At 37.7% G+C, this 14680-nt stretch overlaps 1 protein-coding gene across 20 annotated transcripts in view; it reads left to right on the top strand.

The window, feature by feature from the left end:
• Positions 1 to 14680, top strand: part of LOC106874338 (dynactin subunit 1) — a 113173-nt gene that overhangs the window by 63716 nt on the left and 34777 nt on the right. For all 20 annotated transcript variants that reach the window (XM_089362396.1, XM_089362394.1, XM_089362395.1 and 17 more), the window contains 10 exons: positions 87 to 176; positions 1738 to 1854; positions 2802 to 2898; positions 5679 to 5764; positions 6670 to 6797; positions 10605 to 10719; positions 13301 to 13354; positions 13496 to 13627; positions 13758 to 13841; positions 14361 to 14426. In XM_089362396.1, the coding sequence (XP_089218522.1) occupies positions 87 to 176; positions 1738 to 1854; positions 2802 to 2898; positions 5679 to 5764; positions 6670 to 6797; positions 10605 to 10719; positions 13301 to 13354; positions 13496 to 13627; positions 13758 to 13841; positions 14361 to 14426 (969 nt within the window). The remainder of the gene's footprint in view (positions 1 to 86; positions 177 to 1737; positions 1855 to 2801; positions 2899 to 5678; positions 5765 to 6669; positions 6798 to 10604; positions 10720 to 13300; positions 13355 to 13495; positions 13628 to 13757; positions 13842 to 14360; positions 14427 to 14680) is intronic.

Raw genomic sequence — 14680 nt, 5'->3', positions numbered from 1 at the left:
TTTTATTTAGAACAATGATTACATGTTAATGTGTTTGTTGATTTTTACCTTTACTTTTTTGTTCTCACTTGTTTTTTTATTTACAGAGCAAGCGAAAAATTGAAGCTGCTTGGGAAAGCATGGCTGACTATGACCAAACTATCTCCAAATTCCGAGAGTTGGTCAGTCAACTTCAGGTATGAGAAAAAACAAAGCATATCTCGTTGTGCTTTTATATAGTATTTAACTTTTCTGTTATTGCTATAGCTAAAAGCAATCAAAGCTGGTAGAATATTTCTGAGTTCAAATGCCATTGAGGTCAACTTTGCCTTTCACCCTTTCAGGAAAGTACAAGTACTAGGGTTGACATAACCAACTATCTTCCTGCCCTTAAATTTGCTCGCCTTGTCCCAAAATTTGACACATTATTATTGTTGTTGTTGTTGTTGTTGTTATTATTATTATTATGGCGATGAGCTGGCAGAATTGTTAGCAAGCCGGGTAAAATGCTTGATGGTATTTTGCCTGTTGCTACATTCTGAGTTCAAATTCCGCCAAGGTCGACTTTACTTTTCATTGTTTCAGGGTCGATAAATTAAGTACCAGTGAAACACTGGGTTGATGTAATCAACTTACCCCCTCCACCAAAATGGCTGCCCTTGTGGCAAAATTTGAAATCATTATTATTATCATTATTATTATTATTATTATTATTATTATTGTTATTATTATTATCAGTACTACTGCTACTGGAGTTTATAGAGCATCAGACTAAATGACTTTCACATTTGCCTTCATTTTCTACATACTGGTTTTAAATCCAGCCAAGATTAACTTTATATTATTGCTCTGGGGCTTGAAGGAATAAGTATTATTCATTTATTGTTGTTAATCAAATCAGTGATATTTATTCCCAACTTTGTGTCCATGTAAGAAATCATTTCTATTTGAGGAAAAAAATAAAAGCATCAATTTTTGGGAAGCTTCTGTTTCAAAGTCTTTCCAGATTACTGATTTTTCCAAACCAGGAGTGGTCACTTTGGCCAACACATTCTAAATTAAATATTAAATTTATTCAAATAATCAAATGAAATACAAGTACCTGTATCTCTCTATGGATTATAAAAGGCTTCAAACCATCAGTGTGAAGAAAGTTAGTGTTGTATCTGTATTACTCTTTACTCTTTTACTTGTTTCAGTCATTTGACTGTGGCCATGCTGGAGCACCGCCTTTAGTCGAGCAAATCGACCCGAGGGCTTATTCTTTGGTTGCCTAGTACTTATTCTATCGGTCACTTTTGCCGAACCGCTAAGTTACGGGGACGTTAACACACCACCATCGGTTGTCAAGCGATGTTGGGGGGACAAACACAGACACACATACACACACACACACACACACACACACACATATATATATATATATATATATATATATATATATATATATATACGACAGACTTCTTTCAGTTTCCGTCTACCAAATCCACTCACAAGGCTTTGGTCGGCCCGAGGCTATAGTAGAAGACACTTGCCCGAGGTGCCACACAGTGGGAATGAGCCCGGAACCATGTGGTTGGTAAGCAAGCTACTTACCACATAGCCACTTAATTTTTCTTTTTTTTTTCTTGTATAAAGTAGGAACGTCTTTTTTAAATAAATGAAAGGAAAGTGAGAATATAAACGAAATTTTTGATCTTTTAAACTGCAGTTCGCAAACACGGTATTTGATTCCTCTTTTTCTTTTTTTTGTTTTAGGAGGACAACAAAGAACTTCGTAGCAAACAAGCAGAAGCTGAGCAAAAGCAAGACACCCCTCCTTTGGAAGTATTTGACTTCAAAACCAAATTTGCTGAAAGCAAGGCATATGCTAAGGTCAGGAAATTATCAGTTCTTTGCATATATATAATCTTCCTTGATTAAATATATTAACCTCTCTCTCCCATATATATATATATATATATATATATATATACATACCCATGCCAACGTCGTCTCCCTCATTGGACACGAAACTCAGCTTGCGAAGACTTATTGGTGCAAGCGAAAGCGAAATTGTGATGGCACCTGTGCCCAGCGTCGCCTTTCTGGCACTTGTGCCCGCGGCATGTGTAAGGACTTTCGAGCGAGATTGTTGCCAGTGCCGCCGAACTGGCTCCTGTGCAGGTGGCACGTAAAATACACCATTTTGAGCGTGGCCGTTGCCAGTACTGCCTGACTGGCCCTTGTGCCGGTGGCACGTAAAAACACCCACTACACTCTCGGAGTGGTTGGCGTTAGGAAGGGCATCTACTTGCAGAAACTCTGCCAAATCAGATTAGAGCCTGGTGTAGCCATCTGGTTTCACCAGTCCTCAGTCAAATCGTCAACCCATGCTAGCATGGAAACCGGACGTTAAATGACGATGATGATATACATATATATATATATATATATATATATATATTTCTTTGTCCCACTTTATCTCTCTCTTTGCATTTTGCTTGCTTTCTTCTTCCCTCTCAAAAATCCTTATAGAATGGTGTGCCAGCTGTCCAACTTCAGACTTTAGCTCCCTGTAGCTAATGCAATAAAGTGTTCCTTGTTGATCTGATGTTGTTCGGCATCCACTTATTCTTGGAACATCCACTGCAGAGTTGCAAACAACCACAATGGTGAAATCTATGTAGGAACAAATGATATAAACTTGTGTTTATAGTAATTTGTCCTTTATGTATAATAATGTGTGCGCGCGCACACACACACACACACACACACACACACGTTTTGAGTTCTATTTTTCCTTGTCAATTAACTTATTAATCTTGTTTTTGATTTGACAGACTATAGATATGGAACTGAGGAAGCTAGATGTTGCACAAGCTAATGTCCATGTCTCCTTGCTCCAATCATTCATGCCAGACACATTCTTGAAAACAGGTGAGCAATATTTTATTATTACCAGCACCGATTGTGAATGTGGTAGAAATATCTGAGATAGTAAATTGAGACTACAGAAACCCTTTGATATTTTGTTTGGAGACTCACTGTTTCTAACAAAGTTCTACTATGATTGTCTTTCATGATAATATAAGTAGCAGTAATATAGAGAGGTTCATTCAATCAACATCTCTTCAACATATTCTTTGTCTTGATACTAATTACCATTGAATTAGATTTCAGTAGTAGAATGAAAATTGATCATCATCATCATCATCATCATCATCGTTTAACGTCTGCTTTCCCTGCTGGCATGGGTTGGACGATTTGACTGAGGACTGGTGAACCAGATGGCTACACCAGGCTCCAATCTGATTTGGCAGTTTCTACAGCTGGATGCCCTTCCTAACGGCAACCACTCCGAGAGTGTAGTGGGTGCTTTCGCTCAAATGTCTTTACACGTGCCAGGAAGGCAACGCTGGGCACAGGTGCCATCACGATTTCGCTTTCGCTTGCCCCAAGCCGAGTTATGTGTCCAATGAAGGAGACAACATTGGCATGGGTGCCAGTTGTCAAATTTAGTTCGCTTTCGATTTGGTGTTTATTAATATTACTGTTGTGTTTAAGGCAGGGAGCTGGCAGAATTGTTAGCGTGCTGGGCAAAATGCTAAGTGCCATTTCATCCATCCCCACATTCTGAGTTCAAATTCTGCTAAGGTCGACTTTGCCTTTCTTCCTTTTGGGGTTGATAATATAAGTACCAGTTGAACACTGGGGTTGATGTAACTAGCTTAACCCGACCACCGAAATTGCTGGCTTTGTGCTAAAATTTGAAATTAATATTTCTGTAGTGTTTAAAGTGAGAAGCTGGTGGAATCATTAGCATGCTGAGTGAAATACTTAGCAGCATTTCTTATGTTCCGAGTTCAAATTCCACTGAAGTTGACTTTCCCTTCCAACCATTTGGAGTCGATAAAATAAGTACCAGTTGAACACTGGGGTTGATGTAATTGACTTACTCCCTCCCCCAGAATTGCTGGTCTTGTGCCAAAATTTGAGACCAATGTTTCTGTTATATAAAAAAACTGCCATGATGAGCTGCCACAAATAGATATGATAGGTGTACAATAATTGAGTCAGCTAATCTTATCTTTGCTTGTGCACAATGGTGTTATCACAGAGAAATCATTATTTTGATAATGGCAGAATCATTAGCATACTGGACAAAATGCTTTGCAGCATTTTCTCTGGCTTTATGTTCTGAGTTCAAATTTTGCCAAAGTTGACTTTACCTTTTATCCTTTCAGGGTTAATAAAATAAGCATCAATTGAACACTGGGGTCGATTTAATCAATTAACCCCTCCCCCTCAAAATGTTTGTACATGTATGTGTCTCCTTAATTTGACATCGCACAACAGTTGCAGACTAGTGTCACCCTTATACAAACTTGTCCTTTGTTTCCAATCTTCCATGAAAGCATGTCTGGCCATGGGGGAATCTGACCTTACTTGGGAAATAGATGAGGGTCTGTGACAGGAAGGGCCTTCTTGTATTCTACTGACATTTCTCAGAGCAGAAGGGGAAAAGTTGTTGGGTGAAAAGTTCTTACCCTGGCTTGGCTTACAATAAATTTTATGCAAAGTGGATTTGTAAGGACTTCAGCGTGGCTGAGCATATTCAGTTTCATTTGTAGACTGGCAATAGAAAAATGGTATTTACTTTTGCATTGAGGGCATTATTCTGCCCTCATGCCTACCTCTCTGTAGCTTTCCCCCTCTTTGGTTTTTTGAATCTTAGCAAAACCAAAATTAGATTTCATCTTTCTAAGGTTGATACTATTCCCACAAAGTAGATGACCATGTGCTGAAGTTAGAAATTATTATTATTGTTGAACTGGCAGAATCATTAGATATTCAGGTAAAATGCCTTGTGGTATTTGTTCTGGATTTTTGTTCTGAATTCAAATCCTGCCAAGGTCAACTTTGTCATCATTCTAAGACTAATTTAATTGGCTATCCCCTCCCACCAAATTTCTGGCCTTGTGTATATGTAAGTAATTATTTTTAATATTTTTATCTTACTTTCAGTAATGTATATGTCATCACCATGTTTCCATATTCTCTTTTCCATTACAAATAACACTGTGTAACAATTTTTGTCGTTGGGTAGCAACTGTTATTTCTTATTTGGTTACCCCTAGAAAGTATGAAAAATGGTTAATATTTCCTTTGAAATTTGCTTTTGTTACATTTATTCAACCCCCAAAGAATCCCTCTCAACACCTGGCTATGATGCTCCCCAACTACTCCTGCTTATGATCAGAGATGCACATATTGTCAGCCACTAAGACATGCTTGACCAGCTATGGTCAAACAACTGACAAGCAAATCTGTGCTATTGAGCAGAATATTTGCTATAATGGTAATTCTGCTTTGGCAAATCGGTGCTGAATCTGTGTGAAATGTAATGGAAAATAGGTCAGTTTCAAAACATCGATGTCCAGGTGACAAAAGCAAGGTTTGAAGGGAGCATTAGTCATTTCCTTTGATAATTAAATAGGAAATAGCACTTACTGACCAAAGAGGAAAATACTGACCAAAGAGTAAAATACTTACTGACCAAAGACAAAAAAAAAAAATTGTTACACAGTGTAATAGATGTTTGAGAATGTTGTTATTACTAGTTCAAAATTATCATTATCTGGTAGGGATAATGATGTGGTTATGTAATAAAACTAGTTCAAGATAAATTCAAATATTTTGTACTGTTTCTTTTACAGGTGACAGTGATGCTATCCTTGCTGTATTACTAGTACCACGAGCAATCAGTAAAGCTGAGCTGTTGATCAGCCATGTCCGAGATAAGGTTTGTAGCTTTCTTTCACCACAACATATTTGAAAAGTTGAATATTAGTAGTGATAGGTAGAATCGACATAGTGCAAATCAGATTTGCCATCCGTCTCTCTAAGGAGTCATTAAAATAAATGCTAACCAAAAATTGGGATTACATCAACCCCAGTACTCATTTGGTAACTATTTTATTGATCCAGAAGGATGGAAAGCAAAGTCAACCTTGGTGGAATTTGAAGTCAGAACTTAGACATGAAGTGTTGCCAACAATTCTGTCTGCTTGCCACCTTTTTCATAATCATCATCATCGTTTAACGTCCGCTTTCCATGCTAGCATGGGTTGGACGATTTGACTGAGGACTGGTGAAACCGGATGGCAACACCAGGCTCCAATCTAATTTGGCAGAGTTTCTACAGCTGGATGCCCTTCCTAACGCCAACCACTCAGAGAATGTAGTGGGTGCTTTTACGTGTCACCCGCACGAAGGCCAGTCAGGCGGTACTGGCAACGGCCACGCTCGAAATGGTGTATTTTACGTGCCACCCGCACAAAAGCCAGTCCAGGGGCACTGGCAACGAACTCGCTCGAAAACCCTATGAGCGAGATCGTTGCCTCGCTCATGATAATAATTAAAGCATCCATCTGTTTAAAAAACAGTAATTTCCAAAGATATGTGAGTATTAAAAGAATTACAGAAACATGCAGTTCATGCTGACTGAGAACAACTGATGTGAATTGAAACCATGATCTCACAGTTATGGGTGCAACACCCTAACCACTCGGAAAAAAGACTCTAGTATAGTAAAATGGATGTAAAACTCATATATAAATTCAGTATTAGCATAACTTGCTATATAATCATGTTTTAAAATATGTTTGTGTGTGAAATATTTTCTAAATTTAATTTTTTACCTTGCAGTTTGATGTCACAGATACTATTACTCGAGACGATGTATTCAAAACCCATCGTGGGGCTCAAGTGAGCTATGCAAATAATCTGATCATGCTACTTAATATCCTGATTGGAGTTCTCCACCAATTTGAAAGGTAAGCTATATTTATCATTTAGATGGCACCTTGGGCAAGTGCCTTGTATGTTTGTTTGCCTAAGGCCAACTAAAACCTTGTGAGTGGATTAGCTAGATGAAAACTTGAAGACGCCCATCCTGTGTGTGTGTGTGCGCGCACATGTGTGTATGTATGCATACATGTATGTACACATGCATGCATCTCCTTGTCTTGACGTCATGTGATAAATTTAACTGACAATATCATTCATTTCCATTCTTCCATGAAAAGCATGGCTAGCCAGTGGGGGAAGTATTAACTTGCTTGGAAATGGGCAAGGGTTAATGACAGACAGAGCATCCATCCATCAAAAATCTGCCTCTACAACTTCCGTCTGATCTATGCAACCATGGAAAATTGAACTTTAAACTGGTGATGGTGATGGCTACATATTCTAACAATTTTTTTTTTTCTTGTGCCCCATGGCAAGGTGCATCATTTTTTATTTTAGTTTGCCTAGATGACAACAGATTCCACTGCTATTTCTTCTTAGTTGATTGTTTAGCAAAAACATCTAGACTTTAAAAACAAGTTTTCTGACACAAACCATCACTCTGAAGCTAGGATGGAAAAATAAAAATGAATCCAAAGTGATTGAAAAATATAAAGTTTATCATCATCATCATCATTTAACGTCTTGTTTTCCATGCTGGTATGGGTAGAATGGTTTGACCAGAGCTGGTAAAATCAGGGGCCACATCAGGCTCCATTGTCTGTTCTGGCATGGTTTCTACAGCTGGATGCCCTTCCTAACACCAGTCATTCCATAGAATGTACTGGGTGCTTTTAATGTGGCACCAGCACCTGTATCAATTCAACTGTGGCAGACAGGTCTTCTTGAGTACTGTTGTGGCAGACAAATTAGGTCTCAGTTGTTCTATTACTGCTGAATATAAATTTGTTGTTAGTGTTACCAGTTTTGGGTTTTCTCTCTTTTCTCTCTTTTACTTGTTTCAGTCATTTGACTGCGGCCATGCTGGAGCACCGCCTTTAGTCGAGCAAATCGACCCCAGCACTTATTCTTTGGAAGCCTAGTACTTATTCTATCGGTCTCTTTTGCCGAACCACTAAGTTACGGGGATGTAAACACACCAGCATCAGTTGTCAAGCGATGTTGGGGGGACAAACACATACACAACACATGTACATATATACATATACATACATATATATGATGGGCTTCTTTCAGTTTCCGTCTACCAAATCCGCTCACAAGGCTTTGGTCGGCCCGAGTCTATAGTAGAAGACACTTGCCCAAGATGCCACGCAGTGGCAATGAACCCGGAACCATGTGGTTGGTAAGCCAGCTACTTACCACACAGCCACTCCTGTGCCTATGGTAAAAACGACTTTGGCTGGATTTGAACTCAGAACACTAAGAAGCCTGAAGCATTTAATTTCAAGGCTTTACTGCTTCTGCCAGTTCACCATTGATTTATTTTGCAATCCGTGTTCTTTTGCAGCTGTTATGGTTTTCCAAATAGAAAGAATTAAAGCAGTATATTGTAATACCTGCTGATTTGTCTCTATGACTTACAAGATAAGCTGGATCTGTGTTTTGTTAGATTTCCTTTTTGTAGACACAGAATCAAGTTAGAAAGGTAATGTGGTAATCATTGCTCTAGGAAGTTGCACAGTACTTCTAGCATCTAACGGATATTGGGTTGGGAATTACATCAGGTGATAACCAAGATGTAATCATTATTTTACTTCAACTTCCAGAATTTCTTAACCTCTGTATTGTTCTGGTTCATTTGAACTTACTCCCTTATTTAGATGGCATCCTAACATTCTCTCTGAACTGTAAAATGTATCGATAATTTGGTGTTCTGATATCTCTTATCATCCATTCTTATTAACTCGTTTATAAATTATATTGAACCACCCTGATTATTTTGTTTGTTTCATGTAGGTTCAGCACCTTTCTATTGAGTTTTTCTTTCCCCTTTGGTAACAATTATGAGATGGTTGGGGGCTGTTTCAATGCTTTGCTAAGAAAGGACATTGCACATCATCATTCCAGCAATGGAAATAGGACTGCATAATCCTCCAGCCAAGATGCGGTCAACTCATTTGTAGTGATTGTTTATCCATGAACTGTCGTAGTTGTAATAATCCTTTCTACTATAGGCACAAGGCTTGAAGTTTTGGCGGAGGGGGCTTGTTGATTACATCAACCCCAGTACTCAACTGGTACCTATTTCATCGACCCCGAAAGGATGAAAGGCGAAGAAGTCGACCTCGGCAGAATTTGAAATCAGACTGCAAAGATGGATGAAATGTCACTAAGCATTTTGCCCAGTGTGCTACCAATTCTGCCAGCTCGTCAATAATAATAGAGAGTGAGAGGGGAAGAAAACTTAAGTCAGTATGTGTAAGGAAAATAATTAATCATTGATGAGACAATTTCCAAATGTTATCTTAATTACTGTGGTTTATATGGGGGTCTGTTGACCCCAAGTTCATCATTCCAACTAGGGCTTTAGCTATTGCATTATTGGCTCAACACTTTGTTTTATTATACTTTCTCTTTTACTCTTTTACTTGTTTCAGTCATTTAACTTTGGCCATGCTGGAGCACGACCTTTAGTCGAACAAATCGACCCCGAGACTTATTCTTTGGAAGCCTAGTACTTATTCTATCGGTCTCTTTTGCCGAACCGCTAAGTTACAGGGATGTAAACACACCAGCATCGGTTGTCAAGCGATGTTGGGGGGACAAACACAGACACGCAAACATATACACACACATACATATATATACATATATATGACGGGCTTCTTTCAATTTCCGTCTACCAAATCCACTCACAAGGCTTTGGTCGGCCCAAGGCTATAGTAGAAGACACTTGCCCAAGGTGCCACGCAGTGGGACTGAACCCAGAACCATGTGGTTGGTAAGCAAGCTACTTACCACACAGCCACTCCTACGGTCAGTTTAATAAAAAAAAGGTAGGCATTTTAGAAATAGTTTTTTACAGGTACTGGCATGGTTGTGTGTTTGAGAAGCTTGCTTTCTAATAATGAGGTCTTGGGTTCTGTTTCGCTGTGTGGCACTTTTTCGGCAACTGTCTTTTACTATAACCCTATGTTGATCAAAACCTTGTGAGTGGATGTGGTAAATGGAAACTGAAGGAAGCCCATTGTATATGTGTGTGAGTTTGTATGTACCTTTGTCTTGACATGTGAGAATTAGAAATGAGCATCACCATCGTGTGATATTGTTAATTTCCAATCTTCCATGAGAAATATGTCTGTTGAGCAATAGGGAAACATTATCTTACTTGGAAACAGGTGAGGGTTGGTGACGGGAGGGGCATCCAGTCATAGAATATCTGTCTCAACAAATGCCATCTGATGCATGTAAGCATAGAAAAGTGGACGTTAACCCTTTTGATACCAACCGAGCTTCAGCCGCCTCTGGCTCTGTAGTACAAGTGTCTTGTTTTCAAAAGTTCTAAATTAAAATTTTAGTTACAATTTATGTTCCTAACATTAGCTTAATGATAACTAAGTTATTTTACTAAATTCTTTGTTATATTTAAAATTAATTGAAAAGCACACAGAGCATCTCATCAGAAATATAGTAACAAAATGGTTAAACAATCATGTTGATGATGACTGGTCAGAAAAGTCTGTCTAGTTGTAAATGACCGTCAACCAACACAATATGTATACAAAAATCTACATTTGCCAAAAATCCCATAAGGGCAAAAAAGTCATATCTTTGTTAATCTGGAAATAGCAAATATTTTAATTGTTGTTGTTGTTGTTTGTTTTTCTTAGTGCTTTGAAAACATGCAGTGTGGAATTGCTATTGAAGATTAGTACTCTGGTACCAGAAATGGCCATTCATGAAAAGGCTCTTGATTATTTTATTGATATGTTGAGGAAAGATCAGGTAAGTTATTTTGACATCTGCTTCATATTTTGCATTGGTTTTCTCTTATTCGTTCACCCTTTTACTTGTTTCAATCATTGAATTGCGGCCGTGTTGGGGCACTGCCACGAAAGGTTTATCGAATCAAATTGACTCCTGTGCTTTTTTTATTTTTTTATGTGTGCTACTTATTCTATTGGTGTCATTTGCTGAACCACTAAGTTACAAGGATGTGAACAAACCGACACTGGCTGTCAAGTGGTAGGAGGACAAACACAAAGACTTGCACACACATACATATGTACCAAATTCACTCTCAAGGCATTGGTCAGTTCAGAGCTGTAGTAAAAAAACATTTACCGAAGATGCTTCACAGTGGGACTGAACTCAAAACCATGTGGTTGGGAAGCAAGCTTCTTAACCATACAACCATAACAGAAATAAGCTCCAATGTTCGCAGTATTTATTTTTGTCTCCTGTTCTGAGCTTCAGATCACATCAAGTTCTAATCTTGCATTTTATCTGATTTCAAACCTTTCACATCTGTATGTGATGCTGAAGTTTATTCAACTATATTTCATCATCATCGGCACTGGTAATGACCTCGCTCGAATATCTTACACGTGCCACCGGCACAAGTGCCAGGAAGGCGATACTGGGCACAGGTGCCATCACGATTTCGCTTTCGCTCGCCCCAACAGGTCTTTGGAAGCCGAGTTTCATGTCCAATGAAAGAGACGACGTTGGCATGGGTGCCAGTCGTCGAATTTAATTCGAGAGTGACTGCTTACATAAATATATATATATATATATTTCCATGCATGTATAAATGAGTGAGTGAGTGAGTGAGTGAGTGATTAAAACATTACTGAAAGTTAACAGAGAAGTTGGTTCATTAGTCTGAGCCAATGCTTACAAGCTTTGGTATCAGCATCATTATCATCATTCAACATCTGCCTTCCATGTTCACTGACCAAAGTTGGTTTTGTACCTCAGCTTATTTATTTCCTGCAGTCGTGATAAATAACACTCTGATCCCTTTTGTAAACAGAAATATCTCCCAATGGATTATTAGCTCCATGGATTTTGACAGAGATGCAAAATTAAAATTTGTGATACGCATGTCATTCCAAAGGGCATTGACAATGTAAGTGGAGTGAATTAGCCACAATCAGGGAATTGAAACAGGGTTGTAGATGTAGCTTGCTGTATGATTACTGCACACCAGGCATGGGAAACCTTATTTTGAGAAGTGGGCTTCATGGGCCATGGTTGATCATTAGATGGGCTGTACTACTAAAAAAGAATTCCAAGTAATTTTTCTTTGGCATACCATTCAGAAAGTCCTATGGGTCACAGTTTAGCCATTAAGGGTAAAGACCTCCTTTGGTCATGAATGAGCATGGGATTGCACCTAGAAAGTTACTCTCCGAAGCACAAATCTGAGCAAGGTTGTTTATGGAAGATCAGCAGTCGTCCATGCATACTGGCCTCCCCTCTCCATGCCACTGATGTTATCCAAGGGAAAGGCAAAGGGGCTGATACAGATTGGCACCAGTGAAGTTGCAACTCATTTCTACAGCTGAGTGAACTAGAGCAACATGAAATAAAGTGTCTTGCTCAAGAACACAACACAACCCGGTCTGGGAATCAAACTCCTCTCCTCATGACTGTGAGCCCAACACTCTAACCACCTTCAATTGTATATTATATACAATGTTCACTGTATCCATTTAGCAAGGCAAAATATATCATCATCATGTAACAGATGTTTTCCATGCTGGCATAGATTTGGAACAGTCTGACAGGAGCTGAGAAGTCAGAAGATTACATCAGGCTTTACTGCCTATTTTGGCATGGTTTTTACACCTGAATGCCCATCCTGATGCCAACCACCATTTTAAAATATTTTTATTCTATTGTAATCTAAAGTACACGTCCTATTTTATTATGCAAATATACAGTTAAAAATATGGGTTTATTTAAGTAATATATTATTCTTCAAGAAAATTCAAATGAATTTTGTTGATGGTTGTGTTTAAGAAAATAAATTTACATTTTTGTTACCATATTTCTATTGAAATATGCTATCTTTGTTTCAATTAATTTTTTAAAATAATGAATTTAGTAAAAATAACTGTCATTATTAAGCTGGTGCTTAGAACTTCGATTAACATGAAACTTTGAAGGGTTTTAATTTTGATCATTTCAAACAGGAGGTTTTTATTATAGAGCCAAGGGCTGTCTCTGGCAGATTAGTATCAAAAAGGTTTAAATATCTAAATTTGCTAGTTTAACCCTTTAGCATTTAAACCTCCATGTCTGGGCCAAATATTTTACCTGTTTTATGTTCAAACTGGCCAGATCCAGCCTCTCACACCTACTTTACAATGTTATTCTAAAAATGAACAATCACATCATTGAAACTTCAAAACTACAAGATAATGCATGAATAATTCAAAACAATGTTGATAAATAAGCATTACTTTTGACAAAGTAATCTGAATGTTTAAGAGTTAAAAGGTTTTTATGTTTTCGTATTTTAATTTCGCAACTGAATCCAACTTTAAATTCTTTTAATTTTTACCAATTATCTTTCAAGCTGGATGAAACTGTTTCGATGGATTTTCTGGAGAAAAGCTTAAATTACTTCCAGGTAAGTTTTAAAATGTTGTTTCCATCCATGTTTAAGTTGTGGAATTAGTTTATTTTACACAAATTTAATATTGTCAGTTTCCAAATACCCATTAACACTAGGACATGCCTGACCTTTGATCATTTTTTTTCTTTTTTCCAGCAACTCTATAGTGTCCATCTGGTGAATGAAAAAGTAAATTGTACTCATTTAATGGCAGACCAAGTGAAACTGGCACTGAGCTCTTGTGATTCTATCCAAGTGGATATTACTCGCCTTAAGATGCTTTTGCAGGTATATTTTGTTCAACTTATTTTTTTTAAATTTAAATATTTTTTATTTATTTAATTTTTTTTTTTTTTTGGTGGGTGGGAATTGTGTTGTTTCATCTATCTTTAATTTTTGTTTGTTATTGTGTTTCCAGCCTGGTGAAGAGAAGAGTGAATTTTCTATATTGCTGAGAGATTTAGAGACCTGTAATAATGACACTCGAATGTGTGCAAAAAAGGTAAGAACTAATAATGTGTGTGTGTGTGTGTTCATCATCACGTTTTGACATTTGTTTTCCATGCTGACATGGGTTGGACAGTTTGACGAAAGCTGACAAGCAGGTGAGCTGCACCAGGTTCCAGCTGGATGCTCTTTCTTATACCAAATGTGTGCTGGGTGCCTTTAACATGGCACTGGCACGAGCATTTCTATGTGGTGCCGGCACAAATCTCTTGCAGGTCAACCCGCTTCATCGGGGGAGTGGTATTAAAACTTCTGCTGTGGAGGATGGGTCTTGTGGATGTGTATATATATATATGGGTTTTATCTGCATCCTTTAATATAATTATTTTATATAATTATAAATTAGTATAAAATATGTGTGTATGTATATATATAATTTAAAAAAAAAAAGATATTGAATATAATTGATAATTGACAACTATTTAATTGAATGATCATTAACCCTAGATTAAAATTTTTTTTACTGTGTGTACACTTCTATAATTTTGAAACTGTTTTCTTTTTTTTTTTTAAGATACGGAGACGACTTCCTCAAAACGATGGCAACTCAACTGCCTCACCATTGATGTGTCCTAAAGAGGTAAGTTTTTTTTATATTTCTCTTTAATGCTCTCTGTGTGTTTGTTATTGGGGTAACGATTTCGTGTTTCTGTGAATCGTTGTATGCCCTATCACTAACCACTTCACTTTGATTTGAGAATGACACCAGTTTTTAAGTTTGCCGGTCAGGCTGAAGTGGGTAAATTCTAGTGACCTGCCTAAAGTCACAAAGTATCCAAGGTGTGCAGTTCATTGTGGCACCAGTATTTATGTTTATATATGTACAGCATAAAT

This window comes from Octopus bimaculoides, chromosome 14 (genome assembly GCF_046866305.1).
Source record: "Octopus bimaculoides isolate indiv1 chromosome 14, ASM4686630v1, whole genome shotgun sequence".
In the NCBI taxonomy this organism is placed as follows: domain Eukaryota; kingdom Metazoa; phylum Mollusca; class Cephalopoda; order Octopoda; family Octopodidae; genus Octopus; species Octopus bimaculoides.
This window is presented reverse-complemented; position numbering and strand designations above follow the sequence as displayed.